This window comes from Chenopodium quinoa, unplaced genomic scaffold (genome assembly GCF_001683475.1).
Source record: "Chenopodium quinoa cultivar QQ74 unplaced genomic scaffold, ASM168347v1, whole genome shotgun sequence".
Lineage (NCBI taxonomy): Eukaryota > Viridiplantae > Streptophyta > Magnoliopsida > Caryophyllales > Amaranthaceae > Chenopodium > Chenopodium quinoa.
In genome coordinates, this window is record NW_018744311.1 from 1,653,088 (window position 1) to 1,678,756 (window position 25,669).

The 25,669-nt window shown below is 35.2% G+C and overlaps 2 protein-coding genes across 6 annotated transcripts; both read left to right on the top strand.

Annotated features, from left to right (window-relative positions):
* Positions 1-2,505: 2,505 nt before the first annotated feature.
* LOC110696030 (protein DETOXIFICATION 42-like) lies at positions 2,506-7,710 on the top strand. Its single transcript, XM_021873292.1, has 13 exons — positions 2,506-3,376; positions 3,595-3,716; positions 4,104-4,307; positions 4,419-4,600; positions 4,745-4,880; positions 4,970-5,066; positions 5,156-5,256; positions 5,343-5,506; positions 6,767-6,838; positions 6,964-7,080; positions 7,182-7,277; positions 7,367-7,488; positions 7,588-7,710. The coding sequence occupies exons 1-13, from the start codon at positions 3,300-3,302 to the stop codon at positions 7,649-7,651; spliced, it is 1,554 nt and encodes a 517-aa protein (XP_021728984.1). The 5' UTR covers positions 2,506-3,299; the 3' UTR covers positions 7,652-7,710.
* Positions 7,711-7,823: 113 nt separating this feature from the next.
* On the top strand, positions 7,824-22,177 carry LOC110696027 (putative pentatricopeptide repeat-containing protein At3g01580). 5 transcript variants are annotated; one of them, XR_002506241.1, is made up of 5 exons: positions 11,923-12,052; positions 12,408-16,009; positions 16,181-16,326; positions 16,440-16,589; positions 21,620-22,177. XR_002506241.1 is itself a non-coding variant. In XM_021873289.1 (3 exons), the coding sequence occupies exons 2-3, from the start codon at positions 13,444-13,446 to the stop codon at positions 16,225-16,227; spliced, it is 2,613 nt and encodes an 870-aa protein (XP_021728981.1). In that variant the 5' UTR covers positions 11,923-12,052; positions 12,408-13,443; the 3' UTR covers positions 16,228-16,428. The 5 variants fall into 5 exon arrangements, 1 of the variants encoding a protein (XP_021728981.1); XR_002506242.1 differs by lacking the exons at positions 11,923-12,052; positions 21,620-22,177 and adding an exon at positions 7,824-9,431 and having other exon boundaries at positions 16,440-16,771; XR_002506240.1 differs by lacking the exon at positions 21,620-22,177 and having other exon boundaries at positions 16,440-16,771.
* Positions 22,178-25,669: the final 3,492 nt, after the last annotated feature.

The following is a 25,669-nucleotide window of genomic DNA, read 5'->3' on the forward strand; positions in this document are numbered from 1 at the left end:
TTATGTAAACATCGCATAGTTTGTAGTAAAACCATCTACGCAAAAAATCAAATGGACCTTATTGATAGGAACTAGTGAGTTGTGACAGGCATATAATACCAATGGTGAACAAAGTTTTGAGATCCTTTCAGGACCACAATTGTCACCGATGTAGGGTTATGGAATTTTAACCCTTGATTTTTATCTGTTTTTTTGTGCTTTTATCTTCTAGAAGCTGAGAAGATGACAATGGAAACTATTATCGAGTGTATGACTATAAATGTGAACTCTTCATTTGGTTGAAAGAACAGGAATAAAATAGTGTGTATTGTTAGACCCTGTTCTCTTTTGATTTTATTGGAACTAAACTGATTTGTATATGTATAACAGTATAAGTATCTTTTTGTTTAAAATTTTGCGAATTTTATCATTCATATGCGTGCAAGTATATTTACACATATATTCTAATATTCTTTTTACTGATATTTGTAAGAACATGGTGATAAACACACCATTATGTTAGTATTTCGGTTACGCACATCTGAACCTATTCAGGGTAATGAACTAACGATGTTATAGTTGAGATTTAGAGAGGTTGACATGTCTGAAGTTTTACTTCTAATCATCAATTTGATTTACTAAATTAAGAGGCATAGTTTGTTCACTCTTGATGTTGTTGTCTCTCTGATTTTCGTCTTCTTGGAAGATAACGATCCATACTCTATATTCTTTTGATTTGTGGCTATTAAAATTGCTTTGAGCAGTTTGTGAGGCTACTATCAAAAGAAATTTTATACCATAACTAGTCTTTTTCTTAAAAGTTGATGTTGAGATGAATTAGTTCCAAAGAATCTGCATTCTTTCAGTGCTACTGTTAGCCTCTCTTTTAGTAGGCTAAGCTTTAATATCATCATTATTCTCCAAAGATATCTTGCAATCTATGGTATTTTGGTATGACACAAGAGATTCATGTTGCTGGAGGAACCTGGTGCCCTTTCAAGTGAAATCCAATGTACGAAATAATTCGACATTCCAACCTTCAATACAGTAACACTCCGACGATTAGAGAAATAAGAGTATAGTCTAATGCATGCTTTGATCATTAACTGTTGGTGTAAGAAATAAGAAATAAGACAATCTTTTAAGAATGGCCTAAGAAAGAAAACGGGACAAATTTTAAGGGACAAAGGGAGTAGTAGCTAGCTATTTCGTATATAAACGGGAAAGTTTAGGTCACCTGACAAGCAACAACATGCGTACGCGCACCTGTTCTTCGTAATTCTTTTGGCGTTCATGGTTAGGTTTATTGGCAATGCATTTTTCAAATTCGGAGTAAATGTTACTCTGAAATCTGAATATGTTGCTGAAGTGTTACGTGTTATAGAGGATCAATTGGGCTACCCACTTTTTGAAACTTGTTAGAAAATGTTTTTTTTTTCTTCCTCATTTCACTTTCCACACCTTATGGAGAAGGCTCAATATTAAATTTTGCCTACCTTTTACACCTACCTTTATGCTTTGCTATTGTAAGATTTCTATTCCAATAATTATTGTAGCTAGCTGAATTTATCAATATACTAAGAATTTGTTGACACTTTGAGAGTGATAGCGGAAGGGTAATTGGGTAAGAGATTCTTACACAATAATGGGACCTCAGACTTAGAAAACACGAAGGATTCCCCTTGTAATCAAATTAAAGCTCTGTAGAGGGTGAATGATTAATGAAATCTTGCCTTGCTTGTATGCTTGTTTGTTGTTAGACCTCTATAGATATTGTGTCTTACTCGCATAATAGCTCCCCTCCAAACCAACTTGATGCACTAAGAACTCGTGGTTCGAAGCCGCTTGTGCCCGCCTTGAAGTATCGACCGTCACAAGCCCTGACCACCCGCACTCCGTCGCCCAAATAGACGTGAGTGTTCCTGTGATTTATTTGCCCGCTTGTGTTGCTTTGTGCTCACAAGCCCCTCTTCTGCTCAAGGCTAGAGTTCTTGCCGCCAAAAAGCTAGAGCGCGCCACACGTTTCGAGGCCCAAACTCCCGGACCATGACCAATCTGACCACCCTTAAAGTTCCTCCAGTGAAGATTGAACTCCTAACCTCAAAGTTGGAATGTGTAATATTTTCCACCAAACCAAACTTAGCTTGGTGTATTAAGTAAATATGTGTTTGCTTGTTACACATTAAAAAAAAAAAAAAAAAAAAAAAACCAATACAACTTACGTGGTTTTCTCTTCATGATAATATATCTTATCTATAAAATATATACTACCTCCGTTAACTTTTATTTGCAATTTTGGAGTATTATTTGTGAGACATAAAATATTCCAAAGTTGCAAATAAAAGTTAACGAAAATAGTAGTTCTCAGAAATACAAAATGGGAGTAATGCCCTTATTCCATCACCTCGAACTCACAAAATATACAGAATATAACTCCACACCAAGGTAAGTATAAGTTATAACCAGATGAATTTCCAACTCAAACCGCACCGCCACATTGATTATAGCTCATATAATTGAGGAAAGGATCTCAGAAATTACAGTGCATGGAATTCCGTGAGACACTCGTCAACATTTCCTTCACTAGTCCAAAATTAAACCTTCACTAGAAAACTAGAAAAATAAAACCTTCACTAGTCAATATTAAACCTTCACTAGTCACTGACAATCAAATTAATAAAAAACAAAAAAAGTCAGTCCAAATGTCTTTCATTCCTTTTTCTTTACTGACCCCATAAATGTTTCTCTTTCTTTCTCCCTTATTTCGTAAAGAAGAAAGGTCTTAAATTACTCATAATTTTAATAACATGTCTTTTCATTATATCTTCTTTAATCTTTATCTATGAACCATAAATTTTGTTAAGGTGAACAGTTTTATGTAACCAACATAACCAGATTTTTTATGAAGATTTGTAACGTTTACCTTTTATGAAAATTTCATGTATATTGTAACGTTTTTGTTAGTTATATCTGATTTCTCACTATCTCTGTTTTTATCACATGATATAAACGTCTAAAACCATGCAACCCGTACATGTTAAATAAGAATACAGGAAGCAAAATTCTTGTTTCTTTAAAAAGCCAAAATTCTGCTTATCCTTTCCCTCTTTTTATTCCTTCATTTTTTCTTTTGGAAAAAGTTTGGCACTTGTGTTATTCTTCTGTTTTTAAGCTCCTCTAATAGAATTTAGCATCATTTATATCAAAGACTGAAAATTTATTAATTTCACCCAATTTTGTGGGATTGTTTTACTATTAAGTGAAGAAAAATATAATCTTTAACCCATTAAATTGAATAAGAGCTTCAGCTGTTCAAAGCTATGGTAGAAGAAGATGGATTATGCTTTCCATACACTAAGACCAAAATTCCTCTCTTCATCTTCTTCAAAAATGCTAGGTACAGTTTCCTTTTTTACCCTTCTTTATTTTTTCCATTTTTTTCTTGCTACTATTTTTTTTTTTTCAATTTCATATTATAAATTATATGGGTTATGTTAAAATTGTTACATGGAACTTAAAGGGTTTTTTTTTTTTTTTTTTTTTTTTTTTTTTTTTTTTTTTTAAATTTATAATTTTTGATTGGTTTTATGATATTATATGATGTATGTAAAATAGGATGGTATTCAAGATGGATGAACTTGGGGTGGAAATATCACAAATTGCATTACCAGCTGCTCTGGCTTTAACAGCTGATCCTATTGCTTCTTTAGTTGACACAGCTTTCATTGGCCAAATTGGTATGTTGTACCTTTTTTGCTTCTATGCATTATTTTCTTCGTTTTTATTTTTTTCCTACTTTACTATCGAGTTTTAAAAAACCTCATAATTTATATGCACTATTATATATACTGAGTAGGAAAAAACATTATCATGTGAGATTGTATCATTCAATTTGAGTTAACCTTAGTATAAATGTTAGGAAGTATTTCATTTTGGAATGTACATAGGAAAATAGTCTGTTAATTTTAAAAAAGAATAGTGTATGTATGTAATTTGAAGTTAATGTAAGCATGCATTATTTTGAGTACTAGTTTACTTATTACTTATCCAAGTAAAATTAAACTAGTGTTATTTTATTTTTCTTCTTAAGTTAAGAGGTTTTATGGTTGATGTAACTTTGTTAGGACCTATTGAGCTTGCTGCTGTTGGGGTATCTATAGCTCTTTTCAATCAAGTATCTCGAATTGCAATCTTCCCTCTTGTAAGTTTAACAACTTCTTTCGTGGCCGAGGAAGATGCCGTGGCAGAATTGAGTTCCGAACAACAAGAGTTAGGATGTTTGGAATCAAATTGTACTAATGAAGCCAAAGAATTATTACCTCAATCAGGTATTTATGTTTTGTATGTCTTTGAATAGCAACTTTTTATGTTTTTGAAAAAATTGCTACATTATTGGACATTGGTGAGTTATAAACGCTAGGAGTGTTATTTTCTGTTAGATTCGGGTGAGAGTGTTAAGGCCAAAACAAGCAGCTTTAGTGTTGAAAGTTCGAAGCCTCAAAGGAGGAACATACCTTCTGCTTCATCGGCTTTGGTTATTGGTGCAATCCTTGGACTTCTTCAAGCGATTTTTCTCATTTCTTTAGCAAAACCATTATTGAACTATATGGGTGTCAAACCTGTAAGTACATTTTCCTATAAATCGCGGTGAAGAGCTTGTGTATATATATACTACCATTCCTCTGTTAACTGTTATGTGATTAGCCTGATTTTTTTATATTTGAGAATCTTGGTCCATATTTCCAACATTATTATGTTCAACCAGGACTCAACTATGCTACCCCCGGCTCAAAGGTACTTGACATTGAGGTCACTTGGTGCACCTGCCGTTCTTCTTTCCTTAGCTATGCAAGGAATTTTTCGAGGTTTTAAGGACACAAAGACTCCTCTGTATGCTACTGGTGAGCCTATAAGCTAACTTACTTTGGTTCACTAATTGCCTGGCCTTGATCTGCTATGATTAACCGATTCTTTTTCTTGCAATTTACAGTGGCAGGGGATGTAACTAACATAATTCTTGATCCGATTTTTATATTTGTTTTTCGGTTGGGTGTTAGTGGTGCTGCAATTGCCCATGTTATATCACAGTAAGTTTACACAACTGTTCTAATAATGTCTAAAAGTGCTACTTGATGTATTTTTTGCTTAGTTTGATTTGCTATGTTGATCTTAATAGGTACCTCATTTCAATCATCCTATTTTGGAGACTAATTCAACTAGTCAATCTCCTACCTCCCAGTATGAAAGATCTCAAATTTGGTCGATTTCTTAAAAATGGTAAGAATTACCTAACTATGTTATCTGAAGTACCCTTATCACAACTTATGGTAATCAAAGTGTTTGAGTTTTACCTCTTCCTGCAGGCTTTCTTCTGTTGATGAGGGTCATAGCTGTGACATTCTGCGTGACCTTAGCTGCATCTATGGCTGCACGCTTAGGGCCCACACCAATGGCCGCTTTTCAAGTCTGCTTGCAAGTTTGGTTAGCGACATCCCTTCTTGCTGATGGACTCGCTGTTGCTGGCCAGGTTTCATTTCAGCTATCATAATTTATGTCCACTGTCCAATCATTTGTTTTGTATCAGTATGCAAGTTCAAGCAGTGGCGTATCCAGGAATTCCGAACTGTGGGTTCGGAATCTTAAAAAACAAACGATGCTCATATATTAATTAAATATTCAATATATAAGTTCAAATTTTTTATTACAAATGGATGGATTTAACAGTTGCAAAATAATAAATAAATAAAAAATTAAAAAAAAACCTACAAAAGAATTCTTCGAGTTTTATACTTTGAAAGCGTGCTAAAACATTACTACTTCTATAAATGATAAATCTATAATTATATTGCAAAAAATGAATATTACACGAAAAACAAAAATCCCAAGTCCCCAATAAACACAAATTTGACAATGAATTTTTTTTCTAATTATCAATCAAAAGACCAAGTAAAAATTTTAAATTCTAAGTTTCTAAATTCAATTTGTACGTCAACAATATATCAAAACTAATTAAACAAATCAATAATTAATCTAATTATCACTAATTTACAAACAAATAAAGATTTAATAATTAAGAGGAGTAGAGGAATAAGGGGACTGTTGAAACTAATACGTGCTAAAGGATAAAAACAATAATAATATTAGATAAGTATGAAGCAAGTAAAAATAAAGAACTCATAATATTTCTTCATGTTTAATTCACTAAATACAAGAGCCATATATGTAGGCTAACAAACAACAAATAATAAGCTAAAAAACTGAAAGTATAATGCCATGATTAAACCCACTAAATAAACTCATTAACTTCTAAATTCATTTGACTCTCTAACTTAACAAAATGACCAACATACTACTCTTAAAATTATTGAACCAACTATGGACTAACTCATGAATAACAACGGAAGAAATCGAAAGGGGAAAAAAAAAACATATTTGTACCAGAGGGTGGCTGGTCTCGAACCCATGATCAAGGATAGCCTCACTACTCTATTAGTCACTCCCTTACCAATGTACCAGAGTTACATATTTGTTTATTTACTTCACAAAAATTTGTTTTAACCTTATTTTTTTTCTTTTTTTAAAAAAAAATATATCAAAACTTATAAGTTTTTTTCAAAAAATCTGGGGGTTCAATGAATCCCCTTGAACCCCCCCTAGATCCGCCCATGAGTTCAAGTTACTACATTTTGATACTATATACAGTATAATATCATGATGTGGAAGATTTGTTTGTCATGGACCGAGTAAAGTCTATTTTAGAGTCTTAGAGGTTCTCCACATTTTACAGGCAATACTTGCTAGTGCTTTTGCAAAGAATGACTTTGAGAGAGCAACATCGACTGCCTCCAGAGTTTTGCAGGCAAGCTGATATTTATTTCCTTGATCCTTACTGCAATTACAAACATAGGATGTTCGAACCAGTATCTTTGCTATCATGTCAAAATCACCATAATCTAATTATGGTTTCGTGTGTTACATGTGCAGCTAGGCTTTGTTCTAGGATTGGTCCTGTGTTTCATGCTCGGGTTTGGATTAAAATTTGCAGCAAGATTGTTTACCAAGGATGTCGATGTCCTGAACCTGATAACTATAGGCATTCCAGTATGACTGCTTTTCTTACATGTTTCATATGTTCAGTTATCAACTGTTTAGATGAATTAGATCTTGAGGGAGTTGAACTAATTATGCTATCTTTATCACAGTTTGTTGCTCTTACTCAACCCATTAACGCGTTGGCCTTTGTTTTTGATGGCATCAACTTTGGAGCATCTGATTTTGCATATTCAGCCTTTTCCATGGTATTTCTCATACAAATACTACTTTGCTTTCTTAAATTAAAAACTTGATCTAGGGACGAATATCTGATCCAAGCTCTCAATCTCTGCAGGTTATGGTGGCTGTTGTGAGCATTTTGTGTTTGTTTTTTCTTTCCTCCCATTATGGTTTCATCGGTATCTGGGTGGCTCTAACTATTTACATGAGCCTTCGCGCATTTGCTGGTTTTTGGAGGTATATCCATCAAAACACTCTAATAGTGCTCGGAATAAGCTTTGCCTTATCAATTCTCATGATCAAGAATCTAATGAGCTTAACACTTTTTTTTGGCAGAATTGGAACCGGAACTGGACCTTGGAGCTTCCTTAGGAGTGAAATTCTGTTTTATAACATATGATACATTTTCCCAACTTTGTATATTATGTTCGGATGATTTTCCAAACTAAGCTTAACTACAAAAGTAGACGCGTGGCAAAACTATTTACCAAACTAAGCTTCTAGGGTAAAGCGCTGTTTCGGACAGCGTTTTACCCCTGAATTTTTTTTTTTAAAAAAATCAAAGTGTAAAACGCTGCCTCAGTCAGCGTTTTACATGTTGACTTTTTATTGTTAAATTTTTTAATTCTTAATTTCTGGTTTAAAATAAATAAAAAAAAAGAAAACTTTACACTAAAAACGCTGACTCAAATCCCTGAGAAAAATCAACGGCAGCAATTAGCTCGTCATCATTTCTGAATCATCAGATTTCTTCAACAGTACCTTCTCTTCTCAAACCCAGATTTCTTCAACTTCAACAGTAACCTAATGCAGCAAATAAAGATAGAAAAAAAAAAAAAACTAAAGAAGAAGAGTATGGTGAAATACCCACTGAAGGAATTAGCAGACCCATGTCTCAAATTCTTAAACAACTCAACAAAAAAGTTACTGATTCTCTTATTAGTAATTGGGTATTGAAAAACTTTTGTTGCAGGGAGATTATAGCAGGAGGAGGAGGTACAAATTAAAATTAAAAAAAAAAAAATTTACACTATAAACGCTGACTCAATCAGCGTTTTTAGTGTAATTTTTTTTTTTTAAATTTAAATAAGAAATTAAGAATTTTTTTAAAAAAGTCAACATGTAAAACGCTGACTGAGACAGCGTTTTACACTTTGATTTTTTTTTTTTTTTTTAAAATCAGGGGTAAAACGCTGTTCGAGACAGCGCTTTACCCTGGAAGCTTAGTTTGGTAAATAGTTTTGTCACGCGTCTACTTTCGTAATTAATTTCGTAGTTAAGTTTAGTTTAGAGAATCATCCAGGGATGCTTGTACTATGTAGAAACAGTTAGAAATTTAGAATGGTTATGCAGTTATGCTATATGTATATTATCTACCTAAACTATTCTTAAAACCCAAGACAAAGAAGTGTTGTCTCGCCACGTTTCGATCATCAATCTTATATTACAATTATTGACACGGAGCATTGTTGGGCTAATAGCTAGTTTAGACAGTAATATAAAGCACAAAGTTCAACAACTTAAATACCAAGCCTTAGCTTGTGTATGTATGTGCTATTTTGCCTTCTTTGGTACTTCTTTGAGATTCATAATCATTTTTTTTGGAGGCTATAAATTAATAAATTTACAACTCCACAACTTGTAAATACAATAAACCAAAAATAGTTGTTTAGCAAATTTAATACGGAGTACATATAATTATAAATATTATTTGCAACAGATTCTCCGTTTTACTACCCGATTTCAAAATCCACGGTTAGGTCGGTTACTAATAGATTCCAATTCAAAGTATCCTGATTTTTTGCTCACCCATAAGTAATATATTAGTGGGCATAACAAGGGTTATATTTATGATTCGAGGAATTTGTGTAATACAAAAGTGAAACGCTAAACCTCAGTCTCGAATCTCTAACCCCTACATTTTTTCCTATTACACAAATTACTACGTATTACTTCGTATTTTTTATGGATTAATTATTTTCATTTAAATAACAGCCCATTTAAACATTTTCCCCCAAACCCTTATCCCCCTTCAAATTCGTTGCTCAGACAGAATTCACCTTTGATTCACCGACCAAGCCACCACCGACGTCCGCCTTCGTCGCTACCCAGACGTGTCTATCACCATCGACCGCCGACCTTTGCTTCTTCACAAATATCCTTTCCATTTGCTTTTTAAGGTATTGTTTATAGTTGCTATACAATTCAACGCAACTATACTACCAATTTTTCGTTTCAAATTCGATTTTATTTGCTATTGTTTTTATTTATAGATTTTTAAATCATTGACAATTGATTATTTGATCAGTTCATTGATTGCATTTCTTTGGTATTTTGGTTTGCAATATTATTGGGTATTTTTTTGATATTATTGTTATTGGGATTTTAGTTTTTCAATTTCTTTGTTCATTATTTCAGGGATCAATTTACTTTCTATGGAATCTGTTATAGCCCTTATGCATTGCCGATGAATACATGTATTTCCCATCCCAATTTACTTGCCTCGTTTTAAGTGCAATTTTTTTAAAATTTTGGTGAAAAAAAAAGGAATTTTTTTATTAGTTATTCAAATCAAGTAGAGATGTTTATTTTCAGGCATTGATAATTGATAATTGAGTAATATATGAGGTACATAGTTACAGAGAAATTTTAAGGGAACACTTTCGGTTCGTTCCGAGGGTATGATGTTTGTAGGGTATTTACATTGGTTGTAGATTTTTGTGGTTCTAGATTAGCATAGGCAAAGTGGAATTATTTTTAGATTATACTTGTTCTCAGCTTATCATAATGAGTTTTAGCGCAAACGTAAAGCAAAGATAAGTTCAGAGTAGCAAAAATGAGCTAAGGTGAGCAGAGCTAGAGTCAAGAGGTTTTTGAAAAAAATTGGAGATACTATTCCTTCCTGATTTTATACTTCTACTATGTATTCTCTTTACGATGTGTTTTCGATGATGTGCAAAAACAAGTTAAGATACCCTATATCTGCTGATACCATGAAAATTTCTAATCTACCTGTATATGTTTTAGCAAAGTTCTGTTGTCCCTTGGGACTTGGGAGTCCTGATATGCTGTATGTCTGGTTTGTTCAGGTCAGATGAACTTTAGAAGAATCATAATCACCAGGCCGTTAATTAACTTCTTTTCTCAGACTCGCACACTACATCCATTTACCACTACCACTACCACGACCACAACCACAACCAATCCTTCTCTCCACCAATCTCAAACTCCTTTGCTAATTAACTCATTGACTCCTGTCAATTCGGACCATCTCCTTAAAGTTTGCACAATCCTGTTCCAGCAACAAGATGCATCAGAATCCAAGCTCCGAATGCACCTCCTAAGAACTCAATTCAGCCTTAATCATGAATTTTTCCTCCAAGTATGCAACAAATTTCCCCTTTCATGGCGGCCTGTTTACCGTTTCTATCAGTATACCTTGACCTGCCCTGAGTTCATCCACACCCCTGTTTCCTTTAATAAGATGCTTGACGTGGTTGGTAAGTCTAGAAATATAGATCTGTTTTGGGAATTATTATGTCAAGTGTCGGAGCAAAAAATGGCTAATGATAGGACATTTCGGATTGCTTTGAAAACATTGGCTGCTGCTAGGGAGTTGAAGAAATGTGTAGAATATTTTCACTTGATGAATTCTCATGAGTATGGATATAGTTTGGATACTTTAAATAAGGTTGTTGAAACCCTTTGTAAGGAAAAACTGGTTGAAGAGGCTAAGTTTATTGTGGTGAAGTTGAAAGATTGTATCAAGCCAAATCAGGCTACTTATAAGCACTTAATTTGTGGGTTTTGTGATGTTGGGGACGTGATTGAGGCTTCGAAATTGTGGAATTTGATGATGGATCAAGGAATCGAAGCTGACATAGATGCTGTTAATACGATGATAGAGAGGTTCTTCAAGAATAATCAGTTTGATCAAGGACTAAAGCTTTTTCAAACTATGAGGGTTAAAAGGATGGAGGAAGTTGGACTTTCAACATATAGTATTGTTATCAAATGGATGTGTAAAAGGGATAAGCTTTCCCAGGCTTATTTGGTGTTTGAAGAAATGCAGAAGAGAGGAATCCAAGCAGATGATGCAACATTGGCGTCAATAATATATGGGCTTGTATCAAAGAATCGAGTTCAAGAAGCATATTTGATTGTGGAAAATACTGAGAAACCAGATATATGCATTTACCATGCCTTGATCAAGGGACTTCTTAAGATGAGGAAGGCAGGTGAGGCAACGGAAGTTTTTAGGCTTATGATAAGAAAAGGATGTGAACCTATTATGCACACCTATATCATGTTGTTGCAAGGACACTTAGGAAAGAGAGGAAGAAAGGGGAATGATCCCCTTGTAAATTTTGATTCCATATTTGTTGGAGGTTTAGTTAAAGCGGGGAAAGTTCTGGAAGCCACTAACTACACTGAAAGAACCTTGAAAAGAGGCCTTCAGGTGCCGAGATTTGACTATAATAAATTCTTGCATTACTACTCAAATGAGGAAGGTGTATACATGTTTGAGGAAGTAGGAAAGAAATTGAGAGAAGTCGGATTATTTGACTTAGCAGACATATTTTTGAGATATGGGGAGAAAATGGCTACTAGAGATAGAAGAAGAACTAGAGATGCATTTGAGTAGCTACTGATGGCTTAACGTCTATGAATTTTCCATGGGTGTTGTACTAATCCAATTATGTCCTGTCTTGGGTTCAGAGATTAGTTGTCACTGTCTACTCTTAATATGGCAGCTGGGTATTTTTGCATAATTGGCGGCTTGGCGCCCATTTACTTACAAGTGAGTGATTCAGAACCTTTTATGAGTTCTTTAATGATTTTAAATGATACGGAGTAATATTGATAAAGCTGCTCATTAACCATTCCCATTTCCAGCACATGTCGTTTATTCTTTAATTTTGATTTATACATATTCATTTGCTTGGATTGTGTGGAAATTAAACAGTTTCTGTGTTTTTATGGCTTCAAGTCATTAATGTCAGAGCATTTGACTTTGTGTATTTGGCCTTTTCCATGGTTAAGTCATGCAGAAAATTGACTGCTGCGTGGACTGATTTCATACCTCATTTCCCTCCCTGTAAATTATGAACTTATTGGAGTAAACTTGTAATTCTAGTTCTTTTTTATGTTTTCAGGAGGTGGATGGTGATCGTTGTCAGCTTTTCCTGACACAAGATCCTCCGTGAGTATGTTTCTCCAATTGACTGTTGGCTTTGCATGATGGCGATAAATTCGGTGTCATAACCTGGAGACAGGAAATGCAGACATAGAAATGGGGAGGATCCTAACATGCACTGATGCACTTCCTATATGTTGGTTAATTCCCAAATCCCATGGTAGCAATCTTTGGTTACTTTCAAAACTTTAATTAAAAAGCAGCAAGTCTTGAGTATTTGATAGTTTTTTTAATTGATGAAACAGAATTGTACATATTATAGTGAGCTTGTGTTACTGACTAATTGTTTGATTAAATGTAATGTAAAAATTTATTATTCGAAAAAAAAAGTCAATTCCCAGAGAAGTAGTGTAAATAGATTGGTTGTAGATCTACTACTTACTCGGTACAAAATTTGAAAGTTTCACTTAAATTGTCTAAGATGTTTCAATGGTTAGTTTTAGTAAGCCGCTTACGGTGTTTTGTGGGGAAAAAACTTCCTACTTATAATACAAACATTATTGATGTAATTTTTCAGTCTTAACCTCAAATATTTTTTACAAAAACTCATCCACAATTTTATAAAAGGATAATAATCTTACCTCCATTGAAAGAGTAGCTAGCATTAGTCATAACTCATATCTAATGGGCATGTAATACCCAAATTGTTAAATAACATACTGATACTACGGATTAAAAAAAAACAAAAAAAATAAAAAAAAAAATAAAAAAACAAAACCCCGAGATACCAAATACATGTATAAGCTAATCTCATAATCTGAAGCTTAGCTTGTATGTGCATCCTAGACCTAGACCATGGTCCCAAAAGGGCCAAAATTTGGATAGACTTATCGGTAATTTAAGGGTGATATTAAAATACAATTACTTGTATCAAATAATGTTGCATTTAAAAAAAAAAAGAAAAAAGAAAAAAGAAAAAAACCTACTTGTATTCTGTATATATTATGACATCCTAAATACCCGCCAAATATCAACTGTATAACTAACACTTTGAAATGTTTCACAGCTTTTGTTCTTCACTCAATAATACCCCCAAAATCGACCCAAATCACTGGAATTCATTGATAAAAGATCAAGCTAAACTTAAAAATGATCGAGCAATCCTATTTACATTTTCCCAGATGGAAAATTTGCACATTTTACCTGATTCCACTACTTTGCCTCTGATTTTGAAGGCTTGCTTAAAGCTTCATGCCATTGAAACAGGCAAAAGGATCCATTCTAAGTTCAAGAGTAAGAATTTGATAAATGATGTTCGGGTTCGATCTTCCTTCGTCGATTTCTATGGGAAATGTGGGTTACTTGAAGATGCCCGCCATGTGTTCGATGAAACGTCTCAAAGAGATGTTGTGTTGTGGAATGTGATGATTAATAGCTATGTAGGATGTTGTTTTTATTGGGAAGCATTGTTGTTGTTTAAGCAGATGTGGGTTGAGAATTTGAAGCCTACCTCGGTGACATTGGTGGCATTGCTTATCGCGTGTGGGGAGCTGGTGCAGTTGAGATTAGGGAAAGAGATACATGGGTTTTGTTTGAGGAATGGTGTTTTTCCTTCAAATTGCTATCTTGGGGCTGCTTTAATTGGATTTTATGTGAAATTCGATGTGAGGGCTTCTCGTGTTGTGTTTGACTTGATGCCTATGAAGAATGTTGTTAGTTGGAATATTATGATGAATGCCTATAAAGGTGTTGGTGATCAACTTATATCGCTAAAGCTTTTTGTGAAATTGTTGATCGAAGGGGTAGTATGTGATAAAGTTTCGCTTTTGGCTGCCATCCAGGCGTGTTCTGAACTTGGTTGTCTGGATTTGGGCATGCAACTTCATCAACTGATCATAAAGTTTAGGTATGCTCAAGACCTACATATCATTAGTGCACTGGTTAATTTGTATGTGAAAACTGGTTGTTTAGAATCTTCATGTAGGATATTTGAATCTGCTCCTATTTATGACATTGCCATATGGAATTCAATGATATCAGCTTGCTTAGAGTATGGAAGACATGAGGAGGCCTGGAAATTGTTTTCTAGGATGCAATTAGAAGGATTTAGAGTAAATGAAGCTACAATGACTATTCTTTTAACTATGTGTTTAGAAACGGGTTGTGAATTGAGAGCCAGTAGGTCCTTACAGGCTAAATTCATTAGAAATGGGCTTTCTAATAATACATCAATTGTGAATGCAGTCTTGAGAATCTACGCATGTCATGGCTGTTTTAACGATGCAATGATGCTATTTGACGAGTTGATTAGACCAGATGTAGTGTCCTGGAACATTATGATCTCTGCTCTGGCTGGTAATGGATTAAAAAACCATGCTTGGAACTACTTTGAGAAGATGTTAGATTTGGAAATTAAGCCTAATATGCACACGATTATTGCTGTTCTTACTGTTTGCAAGGAAGAATCTTATCTTAATCTTGGTCGATCAATACATGGGTATGTGATGAAGCATGGGATTGAAGTAAATATAGAATTAAGTACTGCACTCATTGAAATGTATGCGAACTGTATTGATGAGGTAGCTGCTAGAAATTTATTTGATAGGTGCTCAAACAGAGATGTTATATTGTGGAATTCTTTGATTGCTAGTTATGTGAGAAACAACCTGGCTCATGAAGCTCTGTCACTTTTCAAGAGAATGATCTTAGAAGCAGAACCCAATTCTATAACAATAATTAATATTCTCTCATCATGCATTGACGTAGCTAGTCTTCCTCTAGGTCAATGCCTACATGCTTACACAATTCGTAAAAACTGTTTTGGAGGCTTGAATTTGTCACTTGCAAATGCCTTGTTATCTATGTATGCAAGATGTGGCAGTATGCAGAATGCTGAGAAGATTTTCAAAAGCATGCAACGGAAGAACATTAGCTCTTGGAATGCCTTGGTGGCTGGCTATGGTTTGAATGGTCAAGTAACTGATGCTCTGTGTGTGTACTCGCAGATGTTAAGCTCTGGGTTCAGACCAAATGGGAGGACTTTATTGTCATTGTTGTCTGCTTGTAGCCATTCTGGTATGGTGGAGAAAGGCTTGGAGCTTTTTAAATCTATGGTTTATGATTTTGGTGTAACCCCGATACTTGTTCACTATGGTTGCATGGTGGATTTGCTTGGGCGTGCTGGATATGTTGATGAAGCAAGATTAATTATCGATTCAATGCCATTTGAACCAGATGCCTCTGTCTTGAGGGCTCTTCTTAGTGCTTGTAGAGCCCACTCTAAATTGACATTGGCTAAAGTTGTCTTCCAGAGACTTGTGGAAGTAGAACCTACCAATGCCGGAAACTATATTATGTTTTCAAACATCTGTGCAGATGCAGGTCGTTGGTCAGAGGTGAGAGATTTAAGAATGCATCTTAAGGAGAAGGGTCTGAGGAAGAATCCAGGGATTAGTTGGATTTTTTATCGAGATCAGGCTCACTGTTTTATTGCTGGAGATCAGTTTTGCTTCAAGGCTGCTGAAGTTTATGCAACATTGAACTCTTTACTGCTTGCACTCAAGGATGACGGGTACATCCCTGATCTTTGGTGGACTGTACACGAGGAAGAGGATGAAAGAGGTGCTCTTGCCCACTGTGAAAGTTACTTTTGTGACTAATCTCTGAAATTTCGAGTGTCGTTAAATCTATGGGCAATGAATTTTGGGAAAGTTATGGCCTGAGCATCAGGTTGTTTGTCGACAGCTTTTCATGAATATTAATGTCTGATGCCTCAATGCCTCATGATTGCAGCTGCCAGCCAGCCACTTTGTTCCAGGAATCGAAATATGAACTACTAGCATACTGTTGGATGGAGATTATGGCTACAGCCAGAGGTAGAAAATTGTCTTTGGACGTCAAGATTTGTAGAAGTATTGGCAGCATATATGCGTAACAGCGTAAGTACATAATCACCTCATTGTCTATAAATAAAATGAAATCAAATAAACCTCTTTCATTTCTATCTCTGCTATTGATTATGATCCTTTGGAAAAATATTCTTTTATTAAAGTGAAAAACAGGGGAAATAGGGTAAAAGGGGGGAGGATGAAGGATCCTGAGGAGTCCCTTGGTGCACATTTTCGAGGTTTGGGGCTTATTATGAGCCGGTAATGTGGCAAAGACCGCAAAGTGATTGGGAAAGGAAAGGTTGAATGTGATGGTGAGTCCTTTTTAACCACAACGCTAAAAATATTACACTGCTCATACTCTCTTTTAAGCATATTCTGTGATTTGTATATTAGTATAGGAGTCTTGTTAGATTTGTCGCAATATGTACTTTCAAAATATTTATGTTTACCTGCCAAAAAAAAAATTATGCATATGTAAATAAAGATATTAATGGCCTGCCACCCTGGAAACGGCTCAGCCGAAGGTAGGTCCAGTGGCTGGAAAAGCACCGTATGTTTTGTGGTGTCCGATGCGCCCCCGGCGACCCTTGAAAATTCGGAGGATCGAGTGCCGATTACACCCAGTCATACTCATAACCGCATCAGGTCTCCAAGGTGAACAGGTCGATGGAACAATGTAGGCAAGACAAGTCAGCAAAACGAATCTGTACTTCGGGAAAAGGTTGGCTTTGAGAGCTAGGCACGGGGGTCCCAGTCCCGAACTCGTCTACTGTCGGCGGACTGCTCGAGCCGCTTTCGTGGCGAGAGCAGGTCGTCGCGTGCCAGCCGCTTTGGGTGTCAAACAGTCAACTCAAAACTGGTACGGACCAAGGGGAATTTGACTGTTTAATTAAAACAAAGCATTGTGACGGTCCCTGTGGATGTTAACGCAGTGTGATTTTTCCTTGTGCTCTGAATATTAAAATGAAAAAAAATCAACTAAGCGCAAGTAGTAACTGTGACTCTCTTAAAGTAGCCAAATTCCTCATCATCTAATAGTGACATGTATGAATAGATTAACGAGATTCCCACTAGCTACTATCCAGCGAAACCACAGCCAAGGGAATGGGCGGGCTTGGTAGAATCAATTGTTGAGCTTGACTCTAGTTCGACTTTGTGAAATGATTTGAGAGGTGTAGGATAAGTGGGAGCTTCAGCGCAAGTGTAATACCACTACTTTTAACGCTATTTTACTTACTCCGTGACTTGGAAACGGGGCAATACCCCTCCTTTTAGACCTAAGGTCACGTTGCGGGCCAATCCAGACAGAGGCAGTTTGGCTAAGGCGGCACATCTGCTAAAAGATAACCAAGTTTCCTAAGATGAGTTCAACGAGAACAGAAAAATCGTGTGGAATAGAAGGGTATAAGCTCGTTTTATTCTGATTTTAAGTGCGAATACGAACCGTGAAAGCGTGGCTTAACGATCCTTTAGACCTTTTGAATTTAAAGCTTGAGGTGTCAGAAAAGTTACCACAAGGATCCTGGCTTGTGGAAGCCAAGTGTTCATAGCAATGTTGCTTTTTTATCCTTCTCTTCCAATCATTATGCAGCAAAATTAATTCACCAAGTGTTGGATTGTTCACCCATCAATAGGGAACGAAAACTGGGTTTAGACCGTCGTGAGACAAGTCTGTTTTACCCTACTGATGACAGTGTTGCAATGGTAATTCAACCTAGTACGAGAGGAACCGTTGATTCACTTATAAGTGGCAGAGTGGTCTTGCTACCACAATACACTAAGATTCAGTCCTATGTCGCTTCGATTCGTTCATCCCCTTTATTCCCTAAAAACACCTATATTTTGAAAAACGAAGTTAGTAGTGCATCTTATATGCTAAAAAATTCTAAGTGCGGGGTTGAGACAAGTCAAAAAGCCTAAGTGTTGGGGTGTTGGATGGTGCAAGGGGGCCTGTGGCATGTGCTCAAGACATGTGCACCCAAGGACAAGGCATGCGAACGAATAGTTTTGTCATTTGAGGGTATGTCGTCTTTGCCTTAATACATGATGATTAAGAATGAATGAGGTGGTTTCGGGCACTATTCACGACTCGCAAGGACCTTAGGGAGCCCGTGGAAGTACCTAGATGCATAATCACGCTAGGTGAAAAAATGATGTACAAAAGCCAAATTTGAAGGCTATAATTCACGAAATTGGAGCAATCCAGGAGGTGTTGGGACCCGATGTCAGAAATTCACTGAATTTTACAGGATGCATCCCGAGGTCATATAATGTTATTTCGACCCATATATGACCATTAGTCTGGTACATAAAAGTCCCGTGAAAGCCTATAGCCAATACAAAAGGCGTGTACGAAAACAGATAAGTTGTATGCTTTAAGGCAAATTGGATGGTTCCACCCACCCAATTGGACTCTCAAAGGGTATTGGGGTCTATAAGAAGCTTCTCGGCAATTCTTGTTTCCGAGTAAAAAAAAGTTGAAAATTTGCAAAATTGAAGTAATTCACACTTTTTGGGCAATTTCGGAGGTTTCTGGATCCGGTGTTGAAAAGTCTCGAGATACTAGAGGATACATTTTGGGATCATATAATGTCGTTTGAAACCATATATGATTATTATATACTGTCATAAATGTCCGTGGTAACCTTGAGTTTATGAACTTGGTGCAAGTTGTAAATAGGTAAATTAACAGTTTAAAGGCATATTGGATGGTTTTACCCGCCCAAATGGACTCCCGGCGTGTATTGGGGTCCATGGGATACACCTCGGTAAATTTTTTTTCCGGGTTCAAAAAAGTGAAAAATTGTCCATAACTGAAGTCTATAATACACGATTTCGGGTCAATTTTTGACATTTTTTCAAAAAATGAACTGAGTGTGTGGGGTGACTCCTGGGGTCATATAAGGTAATTTGAAACCATAAGACACCTATAAAGATGTCTATAAAGTACCAAGAAGGAGTTTTGTTTCTATTTCGAAATTCTGAAATTTTGAAATATAATGATGTCATATAAGTATAATGATGTGATGTGACTTGATTATAATGATGTAATAAAAGTATAATGAAGTGATGTAACTTGACTATAATGATGCCATATGAATTTATTAATTTAATGATGTCTAATTATGTAATTATATTTATAATGATGTGATGTTATATGATATGATTTGACAATAGTGATGTCATATAAGTATGATAAGGGCATGAGCAATAGAACAAACCTCTAAGAGGTTTGTTTACTTGCCATATCATCATCATACAAACCTCACACTTAACAAACCTTTCATCAACAATAAACAAACTTGTTCAAAGGTTCATATAGTGGGCCCTACAACTTTTTTTCCTTAAAAAAAAAGTTAAAAGCTTCACATTTTTGCCAAGTAAGCAAATCAAACCGGTTTGTGTTTACAAACCCCTCCAAAACAAACCTCTACTCAACAACAAGAGGTTTGTCAACAAACCTCTAAATTGTTCCCACAAACCTCTTATTGCTATTGCCCTAATGATGTCATATAACCATGATAGTGATGTGATGTGACTTGATATGACAATAGTAATGTAATGGAAAAGAACACACGTTATGATGTAACTATGGATAATCAATCATACTACTATTCACACGTGTGTTGATTGATGTGATGTGATGCGTTGAGTTGATAGATATATTTGAATTAACAATTCATGTTTGTAATATAAGTATCATATCTTATCTCATGCAAACAATCAATTACCTCATTCCATCGTCAATTAACACAAACGGTCCCTCTATCACCATGTTCTCGAGTCAATTACCACATTTCCGGTCCAAAACAACCCCAAACCTCGAAAAACGCGCAACAAGAGTAATATGGGATGTACCAAAGTGTTAAAAACACATCCCCCTATTATTCTCAACCTTTTTCCCATGTTTTGGGACTATTCCAGCAACTTTCCCTGATTTTTCAATTATCACCTTTTTTTCCCGTATTTTCCATTTTTGGGGCTCACGAAAAATATTTTTTGGAAAAATAAAAGTGTTATATAATAATAACCCATTCTTTCGATTCCTCCACACACAAAAAAAAGGGGTGTTATTATCACATTTTCACAAGTTTTGACCCATTATTGTGTTATTGTCGTCGGGTGTTCACTAGAGTTTCACAAGGGGAACCATATAAAGCTTTGGGGGAAGGTAGGCAACTCAAGGTTGAATAACTACAAGATGTAGCTATTCAACTTTTAGGGCCTTCAGTGTGCATTGTCAGACGCTAGTAGAATGCCCACAAAAATCTCATCGGGGCAATCCTAGTGTGTTGTTGGGTCCATGAAAAGTACCCTGACCTCTTTTCTTTCCGGACTTGAAAAAGTCCAAAAATAAAGGCTATAATCTTCAAATTTAGCTTTTGAAAACATTTTCGGATCCTGCAAGGTTTGGCATCAAGGTGTTTCCCGGGGTTCCCAAAGGGCCCTAGGAGGACTACTTTTGGTGCCTAGAACCATCTCATACATGCCTTGACCCATCCCTTATTATCATGTCTTCTGACTGCCTTGGCCTTTTGTTGTCTTGCCCTTGCCCTTGCCTCAGCCCTAAGGTTAGCTAAGATGCTACCCTTTATAACCATATATAGTTTGTTTTTTGAAGGATGAGGTGTTTTTAATTCCTTGTGCCCATGCTCATGCTCTATGCCTAGGCCCTGATGTGCCTTGGCTTTGCAGCAGTGCCATGCCTAGGCCTTGGTGTGCATTTGCTGGGAGGCAGCAACAGTTCCCATAACTTGGCTAGGAGGCAGCAGCAATGCCCATGCATAAGCCATGGTGTACCTTGGCTCAGTATCATTAGAGCCAATGCTTTGGCATGCCCTGGGTGGCAAATGCTGATCACAGCCCTAGTTTACCCCTTCACCCCACCCCCCCCCCCACCCTCCTTTCTCTGCCTCTAAAAATGTTTAGAAACGAATGGGTTACAAATGTTATGCTACACACTTTTCTTCCTAGTTCTCACTGAAGGTAGTCTTTCTCTTTACACCAATGCCACCCCCTAATCTCACTAGCCTAGAGGTATCTATGCAATCTTACCCCTAATTAATCCCTTTTGCACCACTTCCCAGCCTTTCACTAAAACTTAAGCTGCGTGCGCCTTGCGTAAAAATATGATTATATGATCTGTTACACAAATTTTCTGATCAAGCATCTTCTTACAATTTTTTCCCTGTAAATTGATTATCTAGTCATCCTACATGCTGCCATGTACTGTAATCATATGCTTTAAATTGATTTAAAGAATTCATTATTATTCTTTAAAGACGGAAATCGTGAAATGTCCATATTATTGTATTTTGCCTGTTTGAATTGCTCTTCACAGAAACAGTCAAGGCTATATAGTTCAGTTGTTATATTCAAGAGTGGATTGGGCAAAAGAAACAGAGACTCAGTCTTCCCTCTTTCTAAGATAACAAATCAAGTAAAGGTAGTCTTACTATTTCCTTTTTTTTTATTTTTTTTTGAGTTAAAATATGGAGGAGATTATAAATTTCCCAGCTCAATACTCAAACCTTGACGATTTGGATGTGTTACCTGATCCTAACATCTGCTCGGTGTTGGTAAATTCAGGATACGCTTTGGTGTGTCTTGTTTAAGTACCTAGTTTTTTTTAACTAGGCCAAATATGTGTGTCAATGTACCAATTTGCATGTCTGGGATCATATTTCGTGGAGGGATTAGCAAATTATGGAGTACTTAACTCTGCTTATGCTACATGAATGTTCTACAGTTCTTTACTAGTTTACAACTGTGTGACAATTTCCTTTTCATTTTGCTCATCTGAAAGTTAGCCCAATATATCTACTTAAGTTCTAATACAATATTTGTTATAGTTTGTTGTTTATGGCCAATACAATGTATGTATATAAAGTTTGATTAAAATCAGAAAAATCCAACAGAATTGTACTTTAAAATGTTCTAGTGAATCTAGTCCATCCATTATATTAGACATGCTAAGAAGATATGACAAGGGGAAAACATATCATGTTTGTGGGATTCCAAAAAACTATATCTTTCTAAATGTCCTTTTCTGGAACCATCATAATTTGGAATCATTATTTTAATTGCATAATCTTGTTTTATCTCTAATAATATTTCTAAACATCTGCTGATATTACTCCTGGTTTTGCTGGGGAGATTGTTTTCCAGCTAGAAGAAGTGCCCACATAACACATAAAGAACACTATTCACTTGTAGCTCTTTATTTTCCTATTTCGTCTACAATCAATTGTCATACCGTCCCAAAAAAATGGCCTTTTATAACTGATTACTCCACACTTATTACTACTTCTGTCCCTGAATGATGTGCTTGTATTTTTCCCAAGAGGGAATATGGGTTTTCTTCGGATGGATGGTATTTGGAATTATGAGAAGAATAGAGCCTTTGGACTAAAACCAAATTTGTTGAATTATTTCCCCATCTCACGTCATATAAGCCAACTTTGTGGGGGAAGTGTAACCCTATGATTTAGGGTAATCTCACTCTCTTTAGAAAAAACGTCTAATATACTAAAGTTTGGAGATGCTCTATTGATATTGTTTTCACCCTTGTTATCTCACTTTTAATTTCTTTTTGGTTGCCCTACTCTCCTTGTCCTACAATCCAAATATCACTAACAAAATCTAACTACCATATCAGAAGGTGGTTGTGCAACAACCAACACCATAAATTTTGAACACCTGTTAGGGGACCGATGATGGGTCACTCTTAGATTCATACCATAGGTTTTTTTAGGGCATTGTCAAAATACTTTCATTAGCCTTTTATGGGTTTTCTTAGTCGGGGACTATATATAATATTAGCGTTGATCGATCATAAGTCGGATTGAACCTATCATAAAGTCACCCCCAAATAAAATGTGACGATTAAGTCAAGGACTAAATTGGTCTAAACATGTGCATTCATTACCTTCTACACCCGGAAAAAAAAAATCTCAACCAATCAACTCAAATCATGTTGGACTCAATCAATTCTACAAACTATAATATTACCTAGATGATCTACCTACAAGTGGTAAGCAACTTGATTGCCCCTTAAAGGGGGTTTCGGGTTTGAGCCTCAATGTATCTAGAAACTCTCGACCGGGCTCGTGAAATCCAATGAGAAGAGGGTTAGGGGCCTCACCAACCAAAAGTCAGTTGTGCGTATCTAGATGATCTATGTGTGCTTATCCTTTGTAGCTCAAACAAATTGTACAAATTAGTTGGGATGAAATCATCTGCAATAAGTCGATGAATGGACATGATTAAAAAAATAGTTGCTTTCATTTATGTTTTTCAAATAATAATGTTATTGTCATTAACCGGAGCACATTGATAATAAATTCACAGAACCTAACCAATTTGTAGCTTTATTCGATTCATAATTTCGTCATTAGTAATACAATAATGAACTAATGCTATCTAAAGCAGTTATCTTTCGCTATCTATGAATGATAAACAATAAATTACTACTACTATGTACTAAGCTTACTTCTTAAATGATGTCAGAATTTAATTGCAATTTGCTGAATTATACTGCTGATGTAGTTAAATACCATATTCTTCGTAGGTGTAACGGAGATGTACAATGTACACCTTGCTAACCTAATTCAATGCAATGTGCTGTCTATTTCATGCCATAATTTATATGAGCACTCAAGCAAGGATGGACTTCAATTCTTTCGTGATCATAGGATTCGTTTTCTAAAATACTATACCACTGGAACTTTTATGTAGGCTTTTGTCTATGTAGGGTTGAATGACTTGAATCCCCCCCCCCCCCTTATATGTACTTATTTTTCACCTAATATAAGCCGTGAAAGTGTGTAGTGATTATGAAAATAAGATTAGGAAAAAAAACAAAAACAAAATGAATTGCTAGACAACCTTGTATTATTCATAATATGTTTAACCATGATAATTAAGCGTCCATGTAAAGTTAGTATGAAATTTCAATGTTGATACTTACAATAATTAAACATAATAGGAAATACTTGTACCTTTTTCTTTTCTTTTTTTCCTAGGTTATTAATGCTTTGAAGTTAAAAAAAAATAAAAAAAAAAAAGTGAAAAAGAAAGGAAACTACCCTTAATTCTTGTTGAGTAAACGTTAATATGGACAAAACTAGTCGGTTTAGAAGAAATTAGATTTGAGATTCAGATTGAATCTTATTTCAATTACGTATTCTTTGTGAATATAATGAATAACCAAAATCAAAATGTGTATATAGGGGGAAGAGAATTGGCTACCCTTTTCTATCAAAGCAAGATCTAGAAGTAAGGAATGTTTATAATTTCAAAGTTTGATTTTGTTACATTACCATGTGATCCTTTATATGTAATCAACCGCCTAAATGCTTATTACTTTCTTACTTGATAGTCACCACCCACCCATCATCAACCATATGATTTGGACCGCCCATGAACGTTTCCGAAACTATTAAATTCATATAATATTGTCAAATAACGTATTATTTTATGGTAAATTTTGTAACAGAGTATTTCATAAAAGTAATTTATATTGAATTAGAGACACCGATAATATTTTATAATTACGAAGTATAAGATATACTAGAAGCAATGAAGCATTTAAACCTCTAAGCAATAATACTAAGACTAGCTCAAAAATCAAAGCACCCAAATTTCAATAACTAATCTAAATTAATTAAACAATCCATCCATCAAAGTCGCATCCAAATCACAGTTACAAAGGTGATAATGTTCCCTTAAAAACTGCTAATGATTCTTCCACCATGCGCAAAATCTGTTACTCGGTATAATTTAGAGTTTTAATCATATATTATATACTTGTATATTATATGTGTGGATTGAGCATAGATTATTAGTTAAATCACGAAGAAAGTAGCAAGGGATATTTAATATTCTCCACTTCAAAAAAGAAACCAACAATATAAGGTTTAGGTGGGGGTGGCATCAAAGTGGCTCATTGGCCATTCTACTTTGAACTTTTATGCCTAAACAAAGTATTCCACCTTTAACTTTAAGAGAGTTTTGGATTCTTGATTTTAAAATTCATCACATCGGATTTTTTTTTTTTTTTTTTATTATTTATGAAATCAGCGTATAACTTATCATGACTCATCTTCCAATATGATCTCTCTCAACTCTTATTATAAAGCCAATCAATATGCTCCAAGCTTTTTTATTATTATTATTATTATTATTATTATTATTATTATTATTATTATTATTATTATTATTATTATTATTATTATTATTATTATTATTATTGAATAGATATGACTCCAAGCTAATTAATTACTTAAAGACGTATCAATGATATCGTGGAAAATGTTGCTAAACGGTACGTAAGCTCTTTCCACAATAAATGAGATCAATTATAAAATAATAAGATCAGTGGACTTTTATA

Coding starts and splice junctions, on each gene's coding strand:
- LOC110696030 (XM_021873292.1), top strand. CDS start 3,300: ATGGTAGAAGAAGATGGATTATGCTTTCCATACACTAAGACCAAAATT. Junction 5,257..5,342: donor TGGTCGATTTCTTAAAAATG/GTAAGAATTACC, acceptor CTCTTCCTGCAG/GCTTTCTTCTGTTGATGAGG. Junction 5,507..6,766: donor GACTCGCTGTTGCTGGCCAG/GTTTCATTTCAG, acceptor CACATTTTACAG/GCAATACTTGCTAGTGCTTT.
- LOC110696027 (XM_021873289.1), top strand. CDS start 13,444: ATGTTTCACAGCTTTTGTTCTTCACTCAATAATACCCCCAAAATCGAC. Junction 16,010..16,180: donor CGAGGAAGAGGATGAAAGAG/GTGCTCTTGCCC, acceptor TCATGATTGCAG/CTGCCAGCCAGCCACTTTGT.